The sequence below is a fragment of the Oryzias melastigma genome, linkage group LG8, assembly GCF_002922805.2.
Source record: "Oryzias melastigma strain HK-1 linkage group LG8, ASM292280v2, whole genome shotgun sequence".
Classification (NCBI taxonomy): Eukaryota; Metazoa; Chordata; class Actinopteri; order Beloniformes; family Adrianichthyidae; genus Oryzias; species Oryzias melastigma.
The window spans coordinates 11,671,506-11,696,251 of record NC_050519.1 but is presented as its reverse complement, the minus strand read 5'-3'; the positions used below and the strand labels follow the sequence as shown (position 1 = coordinate 11,696,251).

General features: G+C 41.1%; 2 protein-coding genes across 2 annotated transcripts in view; one reads left to right on the top strand and one right to left on the bottom strand.

Annotated features, from left to right (window-relative positions):
* The window catches only part of coro7 (coronin 7), an 85,092-nt gene that overhangs the window by 12,848 nt on the left and 47,498 nt on the right, over positions 1-24,746 (bottom strand). The window lies entirely within an intron of this gene.
* vasnb (vasorin b) lies at positions 7,669-24,108 on the top strand. The gene is made up of 3 exons (XM_024271487.2): positions 7,669-8,126; positions 12,369-12,425; positions 20,487-24,108. The coding sequence occupies exon 3, from the start codon at positions 20,518-20,520 to the stop codon at positions 22,561-22,563; it is 2,046 nt and encodes a 681-aa protein (XP_024127255.1). The 5' UTR covers positions 7,669-8,126; positions 12,369-12,425; positions 20,487-20,517; the 3' UTR covers positions 22,564-24,108.

Sequence of the window (24,746 nt, the reverse complement as noted above, 5' to 3'; positions counted from 1 at the left end):
GAAACGGGTCCAGACTGACTGGCTAATGAAACAGCCAGGTCACTGCTCGTAAACTGGCGGGGGGGCTCATTTGCTCTCCACTCAGGACTGGGTGGGGCTGTGCTTGTTTTCCAATGTGGGTGGGCATGACGAAGCTGGGGTCCATAGGAGATAAATAGGAGGCTATAGGGAGGGAGAGCACTGGGGGACAATCAAACACAAACTTGCAGATTGTGCAGAGAGTGAGACATTTTGGAGGCTGACGACAGGAAAACAGAACATTTTTAGCACGTTTGTTCCAGTTTGCATCAGTTCGGCTCGACTGTGTTTCTGTTTCTAGAAAGTGCTGCTCTAGAACAAACGTCAACCTCAGGCCTTCAACCAGATGACCATTTAATGACCTGTCGTTGGGGGCCTGGGAACCCCCGACAGCCTGGGCTGTTTAAGGAAAGAAGATGATGGCGGGGGACACGGAGGATGAAGAGGTCAGGTCAAGACCACAGTGAACCTCCTCCATGTGTCTACGGTGCTGCTGACTTGAACCGAAACTAGATTCTATAATTTAAATAATAATTATTATAACGTTTAGCTCTTCATAACATAGACTTAACTTCCAATTAAATACACGATTTAACAAGTTTCAGCTCACAAACTGCAACAATAGTTTGGGTAGAGAAGTAGGTTTTAGTGCAAAGGTTCATGTTTTCCTCTCCTAGCCTTATAACATTTGTCCCTCTGATTACATTTTGATTTGTTCTTTTATTTCACTCTTTTTGTCACTTTTTGGTCACTTTATTTTTTTATTTTTTGCCTGTTATAAATGTTTTTGTACACCTTTAGTGTCCATTTGAGGTTCTGTTAAGTCAAATTTGTGAGTTTTAACCCCTTGATGGGGTTAAATGTAACTGTTTTTTTTCTTTATATTACATAACTTTTATTCATATTCTGTTTTTAATTAATTTTGCCATACATTTCTGTGATAAACAACTGAATTTTTCCTATTAACTTCACTTTTTCTCATATAATCCACTTTATGCATTGCATTCTAACAGCTTATCTAACAGCTAGTCCATTCCAGATGCATGCTGGTGTATTTTTCCGACTGCGACAGAACCACAAGTCAAGATCTGTTACCCGAAACACACAGTTATTGATTGTAAAAATACAATCCGCTAATAGCGGGCTCGATGAATGACTTACTGCCTTATAAAAGTATCGTCCAGCTAAACGGTGCAAGGCTTCTGAAGATCGAGATTTTTATACCGTATACCAAAGTGTATGCATAAAACTTTCCTTCACGGAGAGCCAGGAAAGAATGATTAAAAATGCTATAACCATAAAAATCTGGCGATTTATAGATACAAAACATGACTGTTTGGTGTTTGTTTTTCCTTCAAGTCCATGTGTGCCGAGGTGTGAGAGGGTTACCTAAAGAGAGGGGATGAGAAAAATAAAGAGGGAAACATAAACCCTAAAACAACTTCTTTTTTTTCTGCATTCCTGCTTGACTGGAGCTACACAAACATTGAGCTCAACAGAGAGCCTTTCAGGCATCGTCATTCACACATGTTTTGACTCTGCGGTGCTGCTTTATCAGTCACTTAACAGAGTTTATCAGGGTCTCCACCGTCGATCGCACTCATCTGTTTGTGACACACGACAAGGATGCAACTTGTTTTCACTTTTAAAAAACTGTAAACATAACAAAAAAAAGAGAAAATCTATGAACGAGTCCATTCAGAGTGGATATAAAGTAAATAATTTATGGCAAAGATATGAAAATAGGCACAAAAAAGGGAAAAATCTTCATCCCTCATGTGCCTTCGTCCTAAGTTAAACAACTCCACAAAAAACGACGCTTTATTTTGAAGAGGCCCGTCATAAATCACCCACTTTAATGACTGAAACAGGAATAAGTTTAGTGAAAAGTAATAAAAACTTCCAAGAAAGGAGCAGATTTATTGTTGAGATGGTGAAAGAGTGAGGGAGCGAGGAGAACAAAAAGAAACCGAAAAAGGCAGAGAGAAGTAAAAAAGATAAGATGACTATCACATACGTGTTGTAAATTTGAACAGTTATGCGTGTCCACACACATGTCTGCAAGTGTCATCATAAGAATGCTTTGGAGCCCTTTCGGGCAACATCTGGGAGAGTTATGGGATGGAGAGGAAAAATGTAAAAAGTGGAGACCCGTTACTAGAGACAACGCAGCCTCCATGAGATAACCTTGATGAGGAGCAACCAGATCATCTCTGATAACCGCCAGCATGGACTTCAAACACGCAATTTCTTGATCAGATGTATCGTTCTGCTGTAAGACTTTTTTTTTTGTAAAACATTTTATCTATACAGGCAAAAAAGAGGCCGTGATTATGAGCAAACAAACTGATAAAACGCATCTAAAACTGCACAGGTACAGAACAGTGGAGCCTCACAATCTCCCTTAAGCTTTGAGCTGCCATCTCCTCACAATAAGCAGCGCTGACCTGACATTTACGAGCCCACATCCAGGCGCTGACCGCGCTCCTCCACCAGCGCAACAAGCCGGAGCAATTTGTAAACACGGCACGCTCAAATTCCTCTGAAGCTTGACACTAAAAGCTGAATTTATAGCTAAAAAGACTGTGCATAAGATGACATAAAAAAAAAGGAAAATGATTTTATTCACAGCTCTGGAACAAATAAATAAGTTATTCTCATTTGTTGAATCAGCTACTTAACCTCCTGGTAATGCCAGGACCTTCACATCCATCTCCCTCAGCTATCAGTGCTGTGTGACACCGGCCTGTTATCTGCCTCCACGTCTTTGTTTGGGTTAAACTTCTTTTGTTTAACTAGGTAGGTCATTTCGGAGCCAAATTACTCTGTGACTGCCAAAAAACAGAAAAGGGGCTTCAGATAAAGGTTGAAGAGTTAAGGCAAGAGACCACACAGTTTGCACAACACTGAGCACTAACTGAAATAGGAATTAGAAATGTTAATTTAAGAAAACAACACCTTATTGTAACTGCTGGGCTGATGACAGATGAAATTCTTGCTGAACGTATTTACGAGTGTGTGCAGCTGTGAAAAACATATATTAAACTAGATCAATCCCATATGCAGAGACACGATATACAAAATATTTGTATGCAAGCTGGAACATGACCCAGTGTGGTCTGAACTGCATTGCAGTGCAGTGCTGTCATGATGCACATAGAGTACTAAGCTGTAATCTTTCGTTTGTTTCTCAATACCTGGCATACCGCGGGCACATTGAGAATGACTCAAAGCTAGGATTGGAGATAAGAAAAGAGTCTGTTACATGTGCTGATTGATTTTGACCACTTAAATCACTGAAAAATTCAACTTTTACGGTCACAATATAAATGAAAGGATGCATGTTTCAGTCTGCTAATTAAAGAAAAGCAAAACTTTACAATAATTCAGCGGTTTGTGGATCTCTGGACCAGACAGTGTTGTCTGTCTCTATCAATATTGAGAGGTGCTGGTGTGTGCAGAGACAGGACTAGTAAACCTCGGTGACCTTTAGTCTGACCTCCACAGCTCTCGCTGCATTTGTTGTCTCTTCCTGCAGCAAACAGCTCCTGCAGTCTCCACAATCCGACGTAGAATTTCGAGGGCCGTCTTTGTGTGCACAGCCGCTTCACGGTGACCAAAAAAAGCTTCAGTGTACTGCCAAAACGGAGTCTTGGAAAAGTAAAAAGATTCTTTTCTGTCTTGCAAAAAAAAAAACAATCGTATCACAAAACCATTTTCAATAGCAAAATAGAAGAAAAAAGAATCTTTTAAAATCAGAATTGGGCTTTTCTTGCCCCAATAACAGATTAATTTTAGATTCTTTAAATAGTTTTGTCAAATTTTAAGAATTTTTGGGGGTCGGTTTAGCAGTGAGTGTTTGAAAGAAGTTACATTTTAATAAATGTTACAAAATAATAGTATTAACAAGATAAAAGATAAAGATTTATTTACCACAAATAATGGAGATGAACCTAAAACTTATTTGGGTTTAACTAACAAAAGAAGGACTACAGAGATAATAAAATAGTCACTTGCTGTATATAATAAAGGTTCCTCTAAAGAAGACAACTTTATGAGCAGTGCAATAACTTATAATGGGTAAATCTGGTAAGTGAAGGTAGGTGGGAAGAGTCAACATCACTTTTGAGTTGTGTTTCTTGTTAGAATGTGTGTTTACTCTCAAACACACAATGACAACTTCTGCTTTAACATCACTCCTCTCTTTATTGGCCATATTTTGATCACTCACTCCGTGTTTCCACAACAGCCTCTAATTAACCCCTGAAGTTCGTCGCGGGGTTATCAAGGTTTGCATGGAAGTATAATACACCTTTCTATTTACATACATACACATAACTTGACAAAAGATACAAAAAAATCATGGAAAATTGTATTTTTTCCTTTGAAAAACATTAAACTTTCATAGAATATCAAATCGATTTCAAGTATTTGTATATTGTTACATAAATTGGGGTTCCAGCTCATAAAACCCCACAAAAATAACAATTCAGAAAACATGAACATGGTGGAGAAATCCCCATTTACTTGTCAGTTTTGGCAAAAAAATAAAAACAGATATTATGATCACATCATGTCAATCAATTAAAGTATTTTCAAAATAATATGTCCATCTTCAATACTTCAATTGTTTGGGCAGCTACCATTTCCTGCTGGAAGATGAAATCTCCATCTTCATTCAAATCCATAGCAGAAGGACTGATGAAGTCCTCTAGAACATTCTGCTAGACTGCTGAGGTGATTTTGGATTGAAGAAATAAAAAAAAAAAAATTGAAATGAAAGGCACGCTTTCCTTTACCAATTTATGTAAAAAAATAAACAAATAAATACTTGAAATTAATCAAACAGTGGGATTTGAATCTATATTCTATGATTGAATCTATATTCTATGAAAGTTTATTTTTTTGAGTGGAATTGTGGAAATGAATACACTTTTCCATGATATTTTATTGTGTTGGAGAGGGTCTGTATCCATGTTGAATACAAAGAGCCGACTTTATTCAGCATCTGAAGAACAGGATGGAAGGAATAAAAGCTTCATCCCAAAATGATTTCCAGGCCTTCCTAATAGGAAAACCTCCCTTCTCTTCCTCAGTGCATTTGTTTGTGATTGTCACAGTATTTATTGCATTTTCATCTCCACGCAGATCAAGTTTAACAGTGTAAATTTAAACCCGATCTGCTCCTTGCCTGAAAATATTTAATAAAATCGTCAATGTAACATTCCTAAAATAAGTCTAAGAAAAAGAAAAGTATTGTTTGGGCTTCTTCGTGGAAAAATTATGACATTACTACAAATATTTGGGTTGCAAAGCCATATTGTTTAGCTTGAAAATGTGTTGCACAAGCCACTTCCAGAAATCTGATGCTTCCTTTATTTTTTGTTTTTCGGAGCAAAGGGGTTTTGGCATCAACTTGATTCAAAGTTCAGTTTTTCAGGCTCTTGTTGTGTCAACTGACAGTGTGTGTCGTGCTGCGGTAAACCTTCCTCCTCAACTTTCTCTCATTCTCACTCATTCACATCAGTCTTTCAGAGACAATTTTGTTGTTTGAGTTCCTAAAGGAGACATGCTGCGAACAAGAAAACACGCTTTAAACTCAGACGCGCTATTGTTTCAGCATACGGCCGTGTTTAGAGAGGACTCCGAAGGGTCTGCGTCCAGTGGGACTGTGTTTGTGTTGTTGTGGTCACTTGTGGTTCTCCCTTGGAGAACAACTGATGTGGGGAAAAATCAAAGCAGAAAAGACTTGAAGCTGGTCAAAAAGAAGTTTTTCTTCTCTGACAAGGGAAGATATTAAAAAAATAAATAAAAGTGGGTGTATTTTTGTACAAGGAAGTGTGTTTTAGACAAATACTAACTTGGTAAAGATGTCACAAGTTGAGAAAAGAAGTTTGTGTAAAACATACAAAAAATGTGCTAATCTGGGATAGACAAATTAAAAAGTGACATTAAAAAAACAGTGTCCTCACAGTATGGAGCGATATGACTAAGTGCCTGGTTTTAAACCATTAGCAGGCAGGAATTGGCTCCACACCACTCCAGGGTTTTATAGGCTCCCTTGGGCAGTGTTATGTGCTGCCTTCCCATCTTTTACTGAGCCGTGGTGATTAGGAGCCCAATGTGGTGACGGCACTGCAGCCACTAGACTGTGATTTACACCTCTGACCGAACTGCACTCATGTCCTGTAAAATCTGTAGAAGTACAGAAATATGGAGAAAGTTACATCAACACAATTCCGGACTCAAATGACGTGGATTCAAAGCAACATTCAACAAATTTCCTTTATTTTAGATAAAACAATCGAATAGATACAAGAGGAAAAAAAATCTATTTTATACCGATTAGCTGGAAACCAATAAAAACACTCACATTCATTTAAGAATAAAGCAAAAAGTAACTTTAAAAATATATTTTTCTACAAAATATACAACTATAGCATCCATTATTTTTTTTAAATAAAATGGGAGTAAAATATTTAATTTGAGAGACAAAAAGAGGCAAATCCAACAGTATATTTTGGATTAAAACAAAACTACAATAAACATTTTAATCAACTTACAATTAATCTGTGTGTAACTTGCAAATAAATTCACATTGGCTATATAAATGAGCTATAATCTACTTATTTTATGTTTTCAAGGCCAAACTTCAGTGAGTATTCCTTGTATTGTCTTCCTCTAAGTAAAGTTGTTCCATATTTGGGCTCAGTAAAGGTCTGCAAACCTCAAAACTGCTTCTAGGAGAAGAAGGAACCAGGAGTAGAGAGTACTGGAGACCCTGTTCCCGATCACAATCAACAAGCTGAACTAGTGAGATAAATAAATCTCCTGCAGTACACCTGGAAGGCATCAGCACTGCAGCAGCAGTTCGAACAGAGTTTCATTCACAAAGTAACGAAAGTTATTTCCTCCCTTAGTTAAGTTCTCCATCTGTAACATGCCGTCGTTGCAGAGACCGAGGAGCAACATCTGGACAATGCAGGATATGCGTGAATTAATTTCTTTATTCACATAATTGGCTGTAATGCCTCACAGATGCTACGAGGATAATAACTCCAAGGCAGGAGGAGAGCAAAGCAGAAGAAAGCCAGCAAACAGGAGAAAAAGTGCATGCGGCTCAACGAGAGGGACTAAAGCAGCCCTTGTTCAGTGGGTGCAGAAAGTTGGGGGTGGTTCCAGAAGATGCACACGACCACCTAGGGGTCACGGGGAGGGCTGCATGCTTAATCATCATCTTGAAGTCTCGATTTCTTTCAGTCGTGTTGTCAAAGTGACAAACCTAGCACGGTGTAAATTATCCTCCAGAAAACATGCTCTGCAGCAAAGTGCAATTGAATCCGACGTATACGAGAAGAAGATGATGCTTCAGGCTTTCTTGAAATACGGTGACATGCGCCTGAAAGTACACACGAGAGGTGACACTCCTCCTCAGAGCTATAGTCTTACTGTATCTTGAAATAGACCAACAGTTATAGCTTCCTCAGCTTAAAGAAGCATAAAACTTTCAAATACTGGGAAGAGGAACCGTTCTCACATCGATGAACCAACATCCTATTTTAACACCAAACCCTCTTTAATCTTTCATTTGAACCCCATTATTAAGTAATAAAAAACAAACTAATATCCTAAGAAACAGCAGCTCCAGTGTAGCACATTTCCTGGAGCCAAAACCTGTCACGTCTCTTGTCAAAACAGGTCAAGCAGGTAAGAATTAGGAAATCGTGAACTGTAAGGAGGCTGGAATTTCTCTCCTTTGCACTCAGCCAAGCGACAAGGTGAGCTGCTTGTTGCTGCTCAGTCCGTGACGGAGTGCGCGCCAGAGCTCGCCCCTCCCATCCCATGCGCCTCGGCTCTGAGCTCGCCAATAAAGCGCTTTTTGTCCGGGGAGTCGGCACTTACGCGCATTCCTTGACGTGGAGGCTGGTGTACCTCACCGGCGAGTTGATGAGGACTGTTCGGAAGATTGAGAATTCACTCTGAAAAAAGTAGTGGAGCGCGCCAACCAGCCCGTCAGCGCGCACGGAGGACTTCCAGGTCTGGAATTCACATCGGTGAAGTAGTCTTGTTTTGGATAAAAGTACGACTCAACTACTCCGGAGTTGTGGGTAAGACTTACCTCCTTTTTATAAAAACTGTAAACTTTCAATGCGTTCATCCGTGGATTAAAGAGCGGCGCGCGTAAAGTTAGTTATTCTGGTAGATTAGATCGGGTTCAGAAACGGGAAAATTATAAAACTTTATCATGGAACGCTCTACCAAGTTGATTTTACGCATGACAAGTCATTTTACAGAAAAAATTAAAATAATCTAAAACAGACTTGGTCAAGTCTTGTGTATTCTTGTACATAAATGCGCAGTGCGCGCAAAATATGCTACATTTTTATCTTTAAAAAGCATCTCTGTCAAATGTTAACTAAATGGATGCTGCAACACTGGAGGCAGAAAAGTTTATTGGGGATGTGGGCGCTAATGTTTCACATCCCCCAAATGGGCACAGTTAAAAAAAAAAGAAATGCGTTCCTCGGCGGTGCGTAAAAGTAATGCGAGCGTGTGCGCGGAGGAGAAGGAGCCGCCGGGGCGGTAATGAGGCGGGCGGGTGTTGGACCGCAGGACGCCGTGCAGCCTGCAAGGACCGAGCCTAGTGTCTAGACCGCACCGAGCCGTGCTGGCCGCAGCGGACAGCTGTTTTTGGAACGACCCAAGGGAGCGTCCCACAACAGAGAGTTCAACAGGACACGATCCCTGATGCTCTCCTTTTACGCAGAGAAGTCACAGAGGTCAGATATTTAAAGCTGGTCATTTTGGGTCAGCACAAATCACGGAGGGAAAACCATAAATCTGTGACATCAGCACACGCGTGAGTGAGCCTCTGATTAAAACAATGTGCTTGGAAATGTATTTGACTTCTGAAAAACCCACAAGAAAAGCTTCAGCCAAAAGGCTGCCACACAGCAACATTAAAAATGTCCATCAAACACTTATGATTCTAAATAAAATTATCGCTTTATAATCCAAAACACGCACAGAACTACTTGAGCTCATGCTTTTAGGTATGAAGTGATGAATCGAACAGAGTCTGGGATATGAGGAAAAGGTAAACAGAGAAATTAGACAGTTTCCTTCATCAAGTGCAGCAGAGCAGTGAGGGATGAGGTCAAATTCCTGGAAGATTAAATCTTTGAGTGACCTACTCCAGCTCTAAACTAACATCCAATAAAGTGACATGACTCAACATGTTTGGAGTAATTACTCTTCCTAAAAGTAAAGTTACATGTAACTGTCAGAGCTTCCCATTCTGATGGATTCTCTATGCCAAAACATCCAAGCTGCTGACCCTCGTAGTCATAAAAAGGAATAAAGTTAGGCTGTGTTCCAGCAACATTTTAAAAAAAGTGAAATATTATCACGTTAATGTGTTAGAATGTGATAAATATGATCCCAATTTGGTGAAATCAAGCTTAATCCATGAAAAGACTCTCCCTATTTCAACCAGATGAACATGTTATTTCACAAACAAACAGCCCTGAGCACCTGCTGTCCTGGGGGCAAACAAGCAGACCAAACTACCCCAATAGCTGCTCTATTACCTCATTTCAATTGCTTGTTTCACGGCCGTGTGCTTCCTCACAGGCTGTCATTATGCTGCAGACGGGGCTACTGTGCCTTTGACCGTATGTAATTGTTGCAGTCTGTTGACATATTAGACGAACAACAGTTCCTGTAAGATGGAAACAGACTTTTTTTGTTTGTCTAAGGAAGCAAGTGTTAGAAATGTTAAGTACAGAGGTGTCGAAAGCCGTCCATTTGGACAAATCGAGGCTGGCATTTCGATATCTGTGCCAAAGAGCTTGACAGAAAAACTGATGTCTAAATCAGCTGCAGGCTGTGGCACTTCATCTGTTGCTTTTGAACCTTCAAAAGTTCTGCTGGACGTCATCTCTCAGCTTTACTTATTGCAGCAGATTTTGAACGCTCCCTCCTCTTTGTGTCCGAGCTGTCAGAGAGAGAGCTCTTTGCTCTCGAAAGCTCCGTTTTACGCCAATTAGGGGGACTGCCAGCAGCATCCTACTCACTGCGTGACGGGGGATTAGAGGGTTAAAAGTCAGGTCCTGAGGCGAGGAGGCCTGTGTAAGGAAAGGAGAGGAGCTGGACGCGGCGAGCGGAGGCAGCAGAGTTGACAGGCCAGAAAGTTGGAACAAGCTTGTATATTTTCACGATGACCACGTGAAAGTGAAGGGCCTCACCACAACACCCCCCTCCAAGCTGCAGCATTGCTGTGTTTGGTGGACAATCAAAAGCTGGAGATGCTTCTCCTAAGAGGCGTCTTGACTGAAACGCCTGGCTTCAAAGGTCTAAACCACCAATGCTGAACCAGCGGTATGCGGAGGCAAACCCCGGCCCGTACGCCTGCCAAGCTAAATTGAAGAAGAGCTCGCCGATGCAGCCAAATGATGCGTTCAGAAGAACCACTTCAAAACCCTGCATAAATATACACACACATGCTAAGGGGTTCCGAAATCTTTGGAGTGGCCCAAACTCATTCGTTCCCCAAAGTTTTATCAGGGGGAGTCATGGCTGCTCCAAGCAGATCTGACCAATTTGCCAGCCACCATGCAAGTCAGGCTTTACACTTGGATTTATATTCCCTCTCCAACCCAATGGGAAATCAGCAAAAAAAAAAATCCCCCGAATTCCTGTGAAGCAGTGAGGGAACGAGAAGGAGGAGAGGGAGGATGCTCATCCCAGAAAGCCACCACAAATTGCTGGATTTTAGTGGGCCTGTAAAAAAAAGAGAAAAGACTCTTAATCTAAGGTTGTAATTACTTCTGGCCAGCACTGTAATTAGGAGATGAGACAGAACCAGATCGAGCTGGGCATGAGCCACCCAAGGGCGCACGCTCGCTCCACTCACCCCCACCTAAACGGTTGGACAAAAGCAAGACATGAAACAGGCAGTTTTCCTTAAGCTGAGCGAGAACGTCAGGAATACTTTCCAGAAAGTCCCACAAACTCTCTATTTTTTTTAAATCTCTGGCTCACTTTTTCTTGAAGTGGATTTCAAGTTGCTGATTGCGCAGCTAGCTGGTGGTGCCAACCAGATGCAGCCCTGGAGCTAAAATCTGTGCGTTCCCATGTATCTGATCGCCATGATCCTCATCAGTCAACACTGCAGCTGGCAGGAGGGCGGCTGTGACAGTGCCACAAGTCATGACATGTGACTGCGATAAACTCCAGCAGAAAACAGTGAGGACGCAGGAAAAGATTTTATTGCTTACATGAAAACATTTGACCGGCATCGAATTGCTTCGACAGCTCAGCGCCTCGTTGAGACGGAGGTGCGAATGGACAGAAGTGGCATTCAGAGGCGTCACAACACAACCGTTGACTGAGCAGTTATTCAAGAAACTCAACTATAAAAATGATTTGCATCTATTTTGATTAGAGTAAATACTGCATTTATACTCCAATCAAAGAGTTAGAGACAGTGACAGAACTACAACAAAGCAAGACACAAAAAATACCAAAACAAGTCAGGTGACACGCAGTTAAAGCCTCATACATGCTTCTCATGTTTGAGACGTTGATACAACAAAGTCCACATCTCATCTGCGATGCTAAAAATGAATAAATAAAACGAACCAGCTTGATGACGACTCATTAAACGTAAACTCTGCAACCAGAAAAACCATTGGAGCGAGCTCTCCCTGGCTAATAAAATATATTTACAAAGAGGTCGCTTTGTGTTGCATTTTACTATAAAACCAACAAACGTTTATAAGCCCAGAACCCCGTAAAAGCTTGAAAGGGATAAAAGAGTGTTAAGCATTGAGAGTTTCTGTTATGGATAATGGGTGCTGGGTAATTATTGTAGACAAAGTTTGCGCAGAGCAGCTGATGTCACATAAAATTAAAAGCTGGAAATGAGGAAAACATGAATAAAAACAGTTTTGATCGAAACTGTGCTACATTCAACAGACTGTCCACAGATGAGACAATAACTTCAACGCAACGAACTGCTTTTATCTTTTACAAATTTTCAGGCAGCTGCTGATGGACTGATAAACTCAAGACGAGGTGATGACAGAGTGGAGAGTCGTTGGCCTGCATTCTTTCCTCTAAGCTCTTTCATTCTTTTTTGTCGCCACATGACCTGTCGTTGTTCTGCGTGCAACAGCCAAAAAAAAAAGAAAAAAAAAAAAGCTGGAATCTGACAAATTAAAAAGAGAGAAAAAAAAATGCTTCCGGTTTTAGTCAGTCCGTGACAGCGTGGCTGGATTCCAGCGAAGTGAGACCAAGAAAATTGCAACATATATAAATAACAGGTGGAACTTCTGTGTTCCTTCCAGGGAAAGGATACCACTGAGAGGCTGGAGTGGGAGCGAAGGAGGAAGCATCTTCATTGGGTAGGTGAAACGTGTACATTCAGGTTTAATTAAAGTGTCAGTAGTAAGTTAAGTACTTAATAAACACTTGGAAATATTTAACATCAAAAAGACTTTAGCAAAAGCGCATTTTTCCATTTGGAAAGTTTAAATATTTGCCTTCAGAATTATAAACAACATTCCATTAGTGCTTTATTTATCATGTTCACTGGTTATCAAGACTTTCGGTTCACAGATAAAACATAAATCAAAGTGCTGCACACGCAGGCTGTTTAAGGAAGTAGCAGGGAATTTTCAAAATTAGAGACTATTATTCCCACATTTGGGATGTAGAATTGTTTCTGTCTCGAGTGTATGTTTTTAGATTCTTGGTATTATCGCCCATGAAATTTCAATACAATTTGACACTCCAGTTCAAACTCTAATTTAACCGAAGCAAGGATGCAGCATGCATTGATAAATATTTGAGTTTTTATTCATGGTTGGTTGTCAGGGAATGACTGATCGTCAGTACACACCCCTCGTGACCCTTCACCGTCCTTCTTTGCCTGGGTGTAGGGCTATCTATCACTTCAGTGTGACAGAAAGATGCACTGATGCACATTCTGGCCTCTAGACGCACATACCTATTCTTGCTATTTGCCTTGATCCTCCTCTACTTATTCATCCCAGTTCTACCCTCAGCTAGGAAGACAAAGGAAGAGTGAGTAGGGCAGTTCTCCTGCTATTGATTTTTTTAAGGTATAACTTGTGCCCACATTCCTCAGATTTTGTGTATCTGCTTTCTGTAAATGATCTGCCATGCAGACAATGGCTCACTGTTAACACTAGTTCTGTTGTAACACTGAAAGAGTTGTTATGTCTACTTAACCTGAAAATATACACATCATGTATGGCAAAAAGTACAGATCTGAGCTATAAACCACATAAAGAGACCCTCTGTGATTTTTGAATGGGCTTACCCAGCAGATATAGAAATATATATGATCATCTTTATTGGATTTGACAATATCACAACATGGACAGACTTTATTTTTTTATGTTTTTGTGTTGATGGTTTGATATAAAATGCTTGCAGCAGGCAGTCAGGCAGAGGTGCAGTCAGCAGATGGAAGTCCTGAATTCTGCCTAATGACACCCTAAAGGGAAAAGTGGGCTCACATGTTTATTCCTCCTCTTGCATCACTGCCCTTCTCACTTCCTTTCCCCCTCGTCTTTGTTTGGGACTAATATGAGGAATATTTATGCAACGCACCGCAGCTGCAGGCAAACTGTAATAGGTCAGTTCTGATGGTCTTTAAACACCCTTTAGCTCTTATAAAACCAAACTCTACAGTCATTTTCAGACAACAAATTTAGTTTCAGTAAAATAAAGATGTCCTACAACAAAAATGGAGTTTCATTTTGACAAGAGTGAAAAAGTCCCTTGAATGAACATGTTAACAAACAAAACATTCGTCTTGTTTGAGAAGGTAATCACAGGGTACCTGAGGCCATATAGGGGAGGCATGTCAACGCTGGGGGAGTTTTCTGCCTGACTTCTGGCTTGCCAAGCGACCCCCCCCCCCCAATGCTGGCACAAGACCAGCACAGGCAATCGTTTCACAATAAATTCCTTTGTGACACTGTAATCAGCAGCAGTGATCTACAGTTCACATTTATCTAGTGTGTGGTACATCTCTCCTTTTTTTTTTTTTTTTAGGAAAAACTACAGAGCACAAGATGAATCTCAAACTAAAATTCTTAAGAAGTGGATGTGGGGCGGGGGCCTGAAAAACAGATACAATGGTTTCCTTGAAATTAAGGTTTGTTGTCAGACGGTCACAACCAATAAACACGGACATCCTGGAAACTTTTTTTCTTGAAACTGACCAAAAGTGAAGGAACTAAAACTGAGATTTAAATCTCAACTTTGAACCAAAGGGTCAAACTCATTGACATGAATAGAGATGACAAAACAAGACTGTTACCTCGGGTTCCAATGAAATGAAGCCAATTCAGTCGCCATTTTTACGCAATTTTGCGATTTTGGGACCAGACGACATTAGTAAGCAGTGATTAGTGATTAGTCCGAGAATCTGTCAATCAAACGCTTCAAATGTTTAAGGTGGGGGCCAGCTGGCACCACATCCTCTTATTGAACCTTCTGGTTGTTTATAACTGGAATAACTAAAAAATATTGAAAAAAAAAATAGGTTTGGCAAGAACATGTTGAAAAGAGACACCAGAGCAAGAATGACAGAATGACTGAGTGATAGCTATTTATTTTTCAATACAAGTCTATGGGATTTTGACTGGCTGGGACGAGCAGGTACTTCCTGTTTAAAACACGAGGGGGAAGGGAATAATCAGTCCAGTTCTCCTTAGAATGTGCAGGTGTCTGATGTGTAAATGCATTCATCAGGGTAAACAAGTTTCCCTGTCGGTGCTAGAGCTGCCATACGTTCCTGATTACCACCACACTTTGCCCTGAGCTGTCAAACCTAATGAGCAAGGCCTTGCTGGGTCGTTGTGGCTCGTGGAGGAGATTTGCCTTCATTGGATTCCAGTAATAGCTTTGTCAAGACAAAGACGATCAGCGGGACCAATCGATCCTGCCAAAAGCACAGAAAAGCCCACTTCTTTGAATCCAAAGTACTATATCGTCAAAAAAACCCGTGATAATGAATAGTCCTCTGATGGACTGCTTCTACTGTTGACACTCACCTTTCACCCAATTCAGTTAGCACCATAAAAATTAAAAAAACACACACACAATGAACGGTTTACCTACAGTAGAGCAAAAGAAAGAAGCATTCATGCTCCATCACAGGTAGATAAGGATCGTGGTTTCCAAATGAAAACCCAGCAGTCTAATCTTGTCAGAACTGGAATGAGTGTCATGCGGGACGGCAGACTGTCGGCGTGCGCGTGTTACTGTAGGCTTGTGGCTGACTGACAAAACTGGTTCGTCTAGTCACTTTAAAGTCCAAATATACAAACGCTGAGCAAACAATACCCTGTCCCATTGCCGCTCAGGGCCTGGCTCTCTTAAGTTGTTTGAGGACTCAAAGGTGTATTGTTGAGTTGCCCACAGTTTCCTGTCAGGTGTTTGCATTAGGTGTTTGTACCAGCAGTTCTATGGAACTGGTTAAATAAAACTACAATGACGTTTTCATTCTGGAAGGGAGTGTGGATATTATTTGACATGGATCTGTGAAACTAAAATGTCCCATTTTCTATTTCCTGGTGTGGTTGAGTTTTTTGGCCTCAGTCGACTATGACCTCGGCAACGCTGTGGTTTGTTGTTGTGTCTGACTGAAAGGGATGAGTAAGAGACACGCGGCAGAAAACTGACAAAAGCTGTTGGTGTAAACACCGCTTGAGAAAACAGATCAAAGCTGGGGCTGTCAGCAGCGCACTGGAACCCTTTGTGCCGATTGTAACACGAGTGTCCTGTGGTCTGGACCTCAGACAGAAGTGTGCCTTTATGAAAGAAAACGCGACAGCAAGGTTCTGTCCCCTAAAGGTCAAAGGGTAGGGTGCACTGACGAAAGACTTATGTCAGAACTAAGACAAAACAAGTGGACACTGTGCGTCAAGACAAAAAACAGAGGAAAGAAGACTGCAGGGGCATCCTGTGACCCCCCTCCTGAACGCTGCGATAAAATCAAAATTGCATCTAGTGTCTGCTAAACTGCGTCTTATCCTTCAGCAATAACACAGAAGGAAGTAGCCCAAATTTCCGTTTGGATCTCCATGACTTTTTTTTTTTTTTGCTGGAAAGCTCAGAGGAGGCTGAAGCAGACTACACACATGCTGCTAAAAACCAAACTCCAGTCTGGTTTGGCTGCCAGGTAGCCCACCGCTGTCGGCTTCCTTTCCTCTTTTGTCTGCCGTCTCTTTTTGGCACGAGTCGCATCGTTTACTCAGACACACTTCAGAGGTTTCGGGTTTCGTGCTGTCCTGCAGCGAAGGTGAAAGCACCTGTTGTTCAGACGAGGGACCAACGCGACTCAGGTGTATTTGTATGTAACTGGAGCCAGGTGTGTATACATGTCGAACAGGGTTGCTTATCTGTGTTGTCTGGAGCACAAGTTACAACAGAAGACACAGAGTATTAAGCAGAAGTGGAAACACTAATCTGAGCCTGACCTTTGACTTCAAGGAGTCGCCCTACGCCTTGCTTGTGGAGAGGCTTTGTTTCTTCTTTAAACTTTAGCTCTTTGTGAGTTTATTAATAATTCTAGATAAACCATGCACCACGGAATAAAAGCACACAGATATGCATTAATGCTGAAGCTCTTCAAGTTTCCAATTGAATTCAGTTGGAAACTTTCTCTGGACAACTCAGTCCAGAGAGTGTTGCTCTTCCTCCATTTTCATCTACAGAAACCACATAAAACTATAATGTGTCGTTTTCATTAAGAACCCCTTCTTTGCTTTTTTTTTTTTGATTAATTGAAGGCTTTGCGAAGGATGTGTGTTTACGAGTGCCATCTCCATCTGCTTCTATCAAGTTGCTCAGCTGCAACTTTACAACGTCTTTATAGTTAATCGTTATTTACACGGATGGTTTAAAAATTAATTGGTTTTTAGATCAGCTTTAATTTCAGTTTAAAATTTTTTTTTTTAATTTCAACATGTTTTTTCCCCCAAGAGAAGTCAGTTAACAGGTATGCGGAGCATCCCATTCTTGCAAATTACAAGACACTAAAGCATCATTCTCCTCATGCTTCCGTCCGTCTGTGTTTGCTTATGCTAATGTAGTTTAACAGGTACAGCAAGCTGGGAGGTAGCAAACCAGCAATCCACTGCCTCAATCCATAGAAGGAATTCTCCAGTGTTGCATGCATACCAACAACCATCCGTTAAGAAATTTGACGGTTGCCGATTAATGCTTCTCAGGTAACGTCTGTCACAAACGGGCAGACAGCTGGTTCCACGTGCAGCAGGTTTATTAGCACAGACAGGAACTAAACACAGCTAAAAGTTCACAAAGTTAAATCAGAGTCAGGCAGGCAGAGGTCAGTCATGAGCATGGGATCATCCAAGAAGAGACTGGGGTGGTCTGAGTCCAGGTGAGGGTCAGGGCAGGCAGCAAGCAACCAGAGATAAAGCAGGGTCAGGTACACAGAAGATCAGGTCCAGGTAGAAACACTCAGTAATGCAGACAGGGTGGCACAAACAACACATCGCACTGAGTGAGGCTCTGTGTAGTGTTTAAGTGTCCTGTGGGTGATTGGCAAATGAGAGACAGCTGAACGGTATCCAGGAACTGTGCGCCAGGGTTGCTGGGAGATGTAGTGCAGTCAGTACTCTGGATATGGCTCCCGCCAGTGATCAGAGAGGGACACAGAGCTCTGACCCCTGACAGCCTTTGTCCTCTGATGATTTGCACGTTTCTCTACTCGTTTCTCCTACTTTTCCTCTGAACCTCATCTCACGATGACAGATAACCTCACAGGATTGCGAGTAACTGAGTCCAGCTGGTGGCACAGACCCTGCTGATGGTTAAAAGTGATGAACCTTCATAGCCTCACTGTCATAGATCATACTCGACTACTTGCTATACAAGGATAGATTCCCGAGAAAATTAGGTTGACTCCCACTGAAGATGTTTATCTCTAAACATCGGCTGCCACCATGAACTCTTAATTTCTGCCTCAGCAACTTCTCCGGACATTGTTGGTACCCCTTGCTGTTGCCCTGCAGCTGAGGAGACAAAAACTATTGACTCAAGCTGCTGGGACTTAATTCCTAAAGCTTCCAAAACTAAACTTTATTCACCCCTATTGCCCCTGATGAGAGAAAATAGCTCTTATCTTTGCAGTTACCCTGTTGGAGTTTTGAGTAATCACGCTCTTTATGCCTCTTAATTTTCTTATCAAAGCACTATAATGTTGATCACTTAGCACTGTGCAAAGCAAAACATTTATGATTAACAAATTGAAGATTCTGTGGGGTTTCTTGAATCTTTGTCGGTTTAGAAATCTCATTAAATCTTGCCGTTAATCTGGAAATGCCAAGCTGGCATTTTCAACCTCAGCTGCTGGAATGTCTCAAGTGCACAGGGGAGCAAAAAGGAAATTACAACACAAGAAAGGAGGAAGGCAAGAAGGGAGGGGGCATTCTTTTTTGTGCAGGATTACAAGACTTGTGTGTCTCCTATCTCTATACCCCCCCATCCTGCACTCACAGCAGTCAGTCAACACGAAAGTACAACTTGGATCCGTAGAACTGTGACAGCGCAGCTGTGTCTTATCTTTGTAACCGATCCGCACTAGTCGCTTGCATCCAGATAGAAAGAAAACAGTGGACTCAGCCCTCTCAAGTTCCACTTTTATCTGTGATCTTGCAATATTCGATGGCTGAATCCCTCCCCGTCTACCTCCACCACTGTCTCTCTCCTCTCCGCTGAGTTATTAAATGGTCCAGGCCCAGTCAGAGATGAGACCCGCTCAAATAAACAATCTGCCCCATGGAGCAGCAATACTAAGAGATTCTAAGAAAAATATTCACTTTTAGCTGCTTGGCTTACTCACTTTTCCAAACTCCCTTGAAGTTATTGAACGTTTCAGCTCAGCTTTAGGTGGCTTTGCCAGGTAGAAAGTTTCTTTTTAGTTCCAAAGTTGCACTTTAAGATGACCTAGCATTTCTTCTGCTACTTTCAACAGGATAGAAAAATCTGAAACCATCTGCAAACAGTCCAGCTGTTGTTTGATTCTTCCACCTCCTGTTTATTTCCCCAAATCCTTTTATTTTCTGTCTTTCTATATACAGTATGACAATCTTTTCAGTTTGTCCCCTTTGAACACTCCCAGGTTTAGGACTTCCATGAATCAGCACCGTCTACGTCTTTATCAATGATTACCATTTTATTTGCCCCAAAAGCAAATATACTACTCTCAGTTTGGATTTCTCCCCAGCCAACCATAACCTTGCAGAGGTCTGTAAATTACTAATGAGTTAACATGACTTCGCCTCCTCCCCCAGGCCTCGAGTATAAATTGTGGGTTAACAGCAACCTCACCTCTGGCACTCAGTCGTTAATTTTTCAGCAAGGTTTTCCATAAGCTAAAGATATTCCGAGAGGATCTGTGCTGCTACTGCAGATGGGCGGTGCTTTCAAGCAGTTAACCACAGGCGCACAGTGGAAACAAGTGAGCTGCTTTGTTTAAATAAGACCTGGAGGAAGGCAGGAAAGGGGGAAAAAAGTTACAATTTCAACAAGTTCCTTTACTTCTAGTAGTGTTTTCAACCCCCCTTTTTAAAAACATCAAGAAGAAAACAATATTTCTATGATGCCTATAAACTTAAATCCTATCATGTTGTCCAACTTTTTGAATTGATTACTGAAATGCAAGTTTGAATACCTTTAAGAAGTTCACACACTGAAAAAGGAGCGATTAAGATAAAGCATTCAGTATTCTGGCATCCTGGACTCTAGTGTGTTCTTCATCTACGTAAAAGTGTGGCTCACACATACTTGGCTTTGTTGTTTGTGTGCCTAAGAGATCAAGAACTGAACCATTTAAGGCGTTAAAGACGAGACCCTCCAGTTGGCCAACATACAGGGCTTAAAGAAGCAACATCATAAATGTCAAGAAATCATTTAAGAGAGATCTGCGGCCAGATCTTTCCCCATACATCACCATTTTTCAACTTATAGGCATGACATGAAATACAGAAGTCTCTGATTATGAATACTTCTACATACTTGGCTAAAGATGAGCAACAAATACCCCTGTTGCCTCTTTCTTCAAGGCCACCTTACTTGACAGCTGATGATAAATTTACACAGTTGGACTTTTTCTTAACTGGTGTCTTCTTTATCTCTCAACCATTCCCCTCCCCTTCTTTCTACTATCCTTCAAAGTCCTGACATTAGAGTGTTCTCTCTTAGAATGAAAAGCGCCAACCTTCTTACAAAAGTCAGTCAAACTGTAGAAGAGGTTCTTGTTTATGAATATTTACAGAAATTTGGTTTTAAATCCTGCAATAGCTATAACTTGTTGATTAGATTCATTCTTTTCTCACATTATCTCATGCTTTTCAAAAACATTTGTTTTAATTACATTTTTATTTGTTCTTTTTTTTTAGGTCAAGCAAGGAGAGAAGACATTCTTGCACCATGAAGATCTTTCTGTGTTCGTTCACGCTCCTTCTCACCATTCCAAACGCCATTTTTTCCAGCGAGTGCCCAGAATACTGCTCCTGCCCAATTCCAGACTCCATATTTTGTTACCAAAGATACTCCCCTGACTTTCCCAAGGATATTCCTCCAGCCATAAGGAAACTCTACTTGTTCAACAACGGGATTGAAGTCATCAAATATGAGAATTTTAACAATTTGAACAACTTGGAATTGCTTGACCTAAGCCAAAATAAGTTGAAACAACTTCCTGATAGAGTGTTTGAACCGTTGACCTCTCTGAAAAACCTGGACTTGTCATCCAACCAGATACCCCACATTTCTGAGGACTGCTTTCATGGTTTGGCCAAGCTAGAACGTCTCTATTTGTACAGTAATCACATCACGACCATCCATCCAGCAGCCTTTGATGGCCTAGAAAACCTGCTTGAACTCAAGCTGCAAAACAACTTGATGAAAACCCCAGTTAGGTTCTCAATGCCCCAACTGTTACTTCTGGACCTCAGTTATAACCTCTTACAAACTTTGAGCCCTTCACACCTTGAAACACCCAACTTGGAGTCCCTCAAATTGGCTAGCGTGGGACTTAACAGAGTGAATGACCATCTCCTGGGACATTTAAAGAATCTCCATGAGCTTGACATTTCAGGAAACCATTTCACATCTGTTCCATCAGGCGTAAAGGAAATCCCTGGGTTGTTGTCCCTCAACATAGCTGGAAACCCAATGAACCCTCTAAAGCCTGAGGACCTGCAGAATCTCAAGGAGCTGAATGACTTGGATATCAGCAGCCTTGGTTTACACGGCCTCCCTGAAGAGTTTCCTCTTCTTTTGCCCAACCTCAGAAAGCTCAGAGCGGCTCAAAATCCCTTCAATTGCATCTGCAGTTTAGCTTGGTTCCCAAAATGGCTAACCGATCAAGGCATCGCCCTGGGAAAAACAGAAGAAACCCGCTGCCATTTCCCTCTAAGCCACGCTAGAAAAATATTAAAAACAATGAAGTACAGTGACTTTGGATGCCCAAGTACAACTACAGTCACTACCACTACTGTCAAAAGTACAACTACAACCACTTCTGTTCCTGTCACTACTTTGCCAACCACTACTAAAGCTGGTAAAATACACAAGGCTATTGCCAACCCAGATGACAGTACACCACCCTTTGTCACTGGCTCCCCCAGCACCAAAAGCTTGGACAAAAGCAAGGAGCATTTCTGCCCTCCTCAAACCTGTTTAAACGGCGGTACTTGCCACCTTCATGAGCATGGACAAGTAGAATGTACCTGTCCATATGGAACATCTGGAATGTATTGTGAAATCCAAAATCCTTCTTTGCCTTCACCACCTGAACCAGAATCTCCCAGGGCAACAGTCATCGCAGACGAACATGACATCACTCTATGTCAACCAACCAGAACCTCAATCTGTCTGAACCTCCACCGTTACATCGAACTGCGTCCCTATCTCAATGGGATTCGCATAACTTACAGCAACCTGTCTGGTTCAGACCAAAGACCAAGAGAGCTCAGCCTTCCAAAATCTATCTCTGAGTACACGCTCAGAGGCCTAATTCCAGATTCCGTCTACTCTATATGTGTCAGTCCATTTGGTGAACCTACTGGCACAGACCGCGTCTGCACTAAAGGCCGCACAAACAGAGAACACAATCCAACACAGAATTTTTCCACAACTGATGAGTCTTCTCCCTCTGTTACGCCTCCCGCTCTGGTGCCAGCAACTGCCATCTTACTTGTCTTGGTGCTGATAGCAATAGCCATCGGAGTGGTCTGCTATATCCGCTGGAAGAAAGGCAAAGGGCACATGGACTTGCACTGTGAGCCGTCCCAACTCGAGCTGGATGGAGTCAAAGCTGGCTTAGACAATGGAGCGTTGCCTCAAAAGCAGCCACAACACATGAACCCCGAACCTGCTGTTCAAAATGGCGGCCTTGAATATGTGCTGCTTCTACAAGACCACTGTGCCTCGAACAACATTAAGCCTTCACACAAGCCTCCCTACTTTTGACAGCTAGATCTGAGGACACAAAGAACTTTTTTTAGCTGTGATCCTCCTAGTGGAGTACAGGAGATTGCTTGAAATTGTAAGGCACAATATCACCATTAGCAAAGGAGAATTTGGACAATATTTAATACACTTTGGTCATCCTAGCAGATATTAGAAAGAGTTTTAAAGAAAGTTTGTCTTTGAAATTCCCCAAAGTGCCTCTACAGTACTTAAATAATATACAGAATTAAATTCAGTTTTTATGTCATGAGGCTGGGACTGATGGTCAAATGCCGTAGCACACTAAGGATTATGAGACACAATTCCCCCTTTATATGTACTGCAATTGTGCTCAAATTGGATTTGTTGGCTGTGTAGATAAAAGCTTTCCGTCGAGTGTCTCTGCAGTGTCCAGTAAATCTTGTGCTACCCCAAAAGGGATCAATGAATGCTGTGAATTATCTTTGAGATACCAAATGAAGTTGAGCAAAGGAGAAAAAAAACTGTTGTAAATGTTCAGATCGAAAGCTATGTTTTCTGTAATATAGTGTAAAATATGTTTTTTTTACTGTGTAAAATTGTAAATGATAAACCTTCAGACTTACCCGCACTTCTAATTTCTGTTTTTTTTTTTTTTTTTTTTTAAATACAAGAGCCAAGAAAAATTCAGATTAAAATCTTTAAAGATTAAAACCCATTTGGTACCAGTAAGGTGAGTTGAAAGGCTTTTCCTGGATATTATCAGACAGTCTAAGTCCAAGTGAGTCTGGTCTGAGTCGAGACTAAATCCCCTTCTCTCCGCTGAAGCCCTTGGCGGGCTTTGCCTTCACAAAAGCAGAGATTACAACGAGGTACAAAGGGAGTCATTTGACTGAGCTCAGCTCACCATCCAGTGCTGTCATGTTTATATACTTTACAGTAAATGCTTAGATAACTAGAAATGAGGAAAACCTAATCTTTTATGGCTTTATTTATTGATTACACTTTTTTTTGCTTCTTTATTTGGCTGAAAACATGTAAAACCAATAGTTTGTGATCTTGGTGTAATGCACTTTTGTTTTAATTAAAAAAGGTTGTGCTTTTGCTCACTTGCACAACTTCACAGTGCCTCTAGAGGTGCAACAAGACTTGCAGTCGGAAAATGGTTTGATGGAGTGATGTGATCCACATCTTCAAAACTGGCGGGAAAATGGGGTAAAAGGAATTCTATGTGTCTAAAAGTGTGTGTGTTTACATCTCCGCGATCAAGCTAGTCTTGTGCATAAAGTTACTATCAGTCGCTTTCTGAATATATTCAAATTCCAAGAACTCCTCAAAACCCCCCAAAACCACACAGTTTCTAATTACCATACAAAGAAAATAACTTCAAACTCAGAAATGCAACTGGAATATAAACTTATTGTAAAATAGAAAACATTGAGGACAACCTCAAGTATTTTTGATGTGACTGTTAAATTTCCCTGTTTACTTTGGGAAACTGTTGATATTTTGATGTTTTTTTTAATGTGAATTTATTTGTATAAACGGAATAAAAGTAAAATTATCATTAAATGAATATTAAAAATATAGTTTGGCTACAGTTGTCCTTATTTCTCTGTAGAAAATTTTCTATGTGGAAAAAGATGATGATATTAGGAAGAAATGCGGGAAATGTTTCTTAATGTGTTGTTTTCAGCCTCCAGCGTGCACATTCAAGGACAGCAGCATTTGCAGAAGGGTTTGTGAAAAAGCAGAAATAAATACGCAATCAATTATGCAGGGATACACGAATACACAAAGGAGCAGTGATAAAAAGCTGTCACATAAATACTAGTGACTCAAAAACAGGGGCAAGAAGAGAAACACAATGATAAAAATATTTTTTTACAATATAAACTGTTAAAAAAAAGGAAAACAATGCTGTACAGGCCTATTCCATCACAAACTCCAACCAGCAGTGAGTTAGAGGCAGTTAAACTATGATATAAAACCCCTTATTTTAACTTAGCCCTTGGGTTTAACCACAGTTAATGACCTGCCGCTCTGAGCTTAATAGGTGAGCATTGTGTGTGAGTCCACATTTGAAAGTGCCTGACCACCCATGTTTTTTTTATAGATGGGATCCTGGCAAAGGATTGATGAAGGATGAACACAGTTGGGGAAAAGTACGGAAATATTACCCATAGCTTGGAGCTGTTGTGCAATATCCCATGCGAACAACACAA

Bases quoted from the DNA above. Each gene is read 5' to 3' on its own strand.
- vasnb (XM_024271487.2), top strand. From the start codon at position 20,518: ATGAAGATCTTTCTGTGTTCGTTCACGCTCCTTCTCACCATTCCAAAC.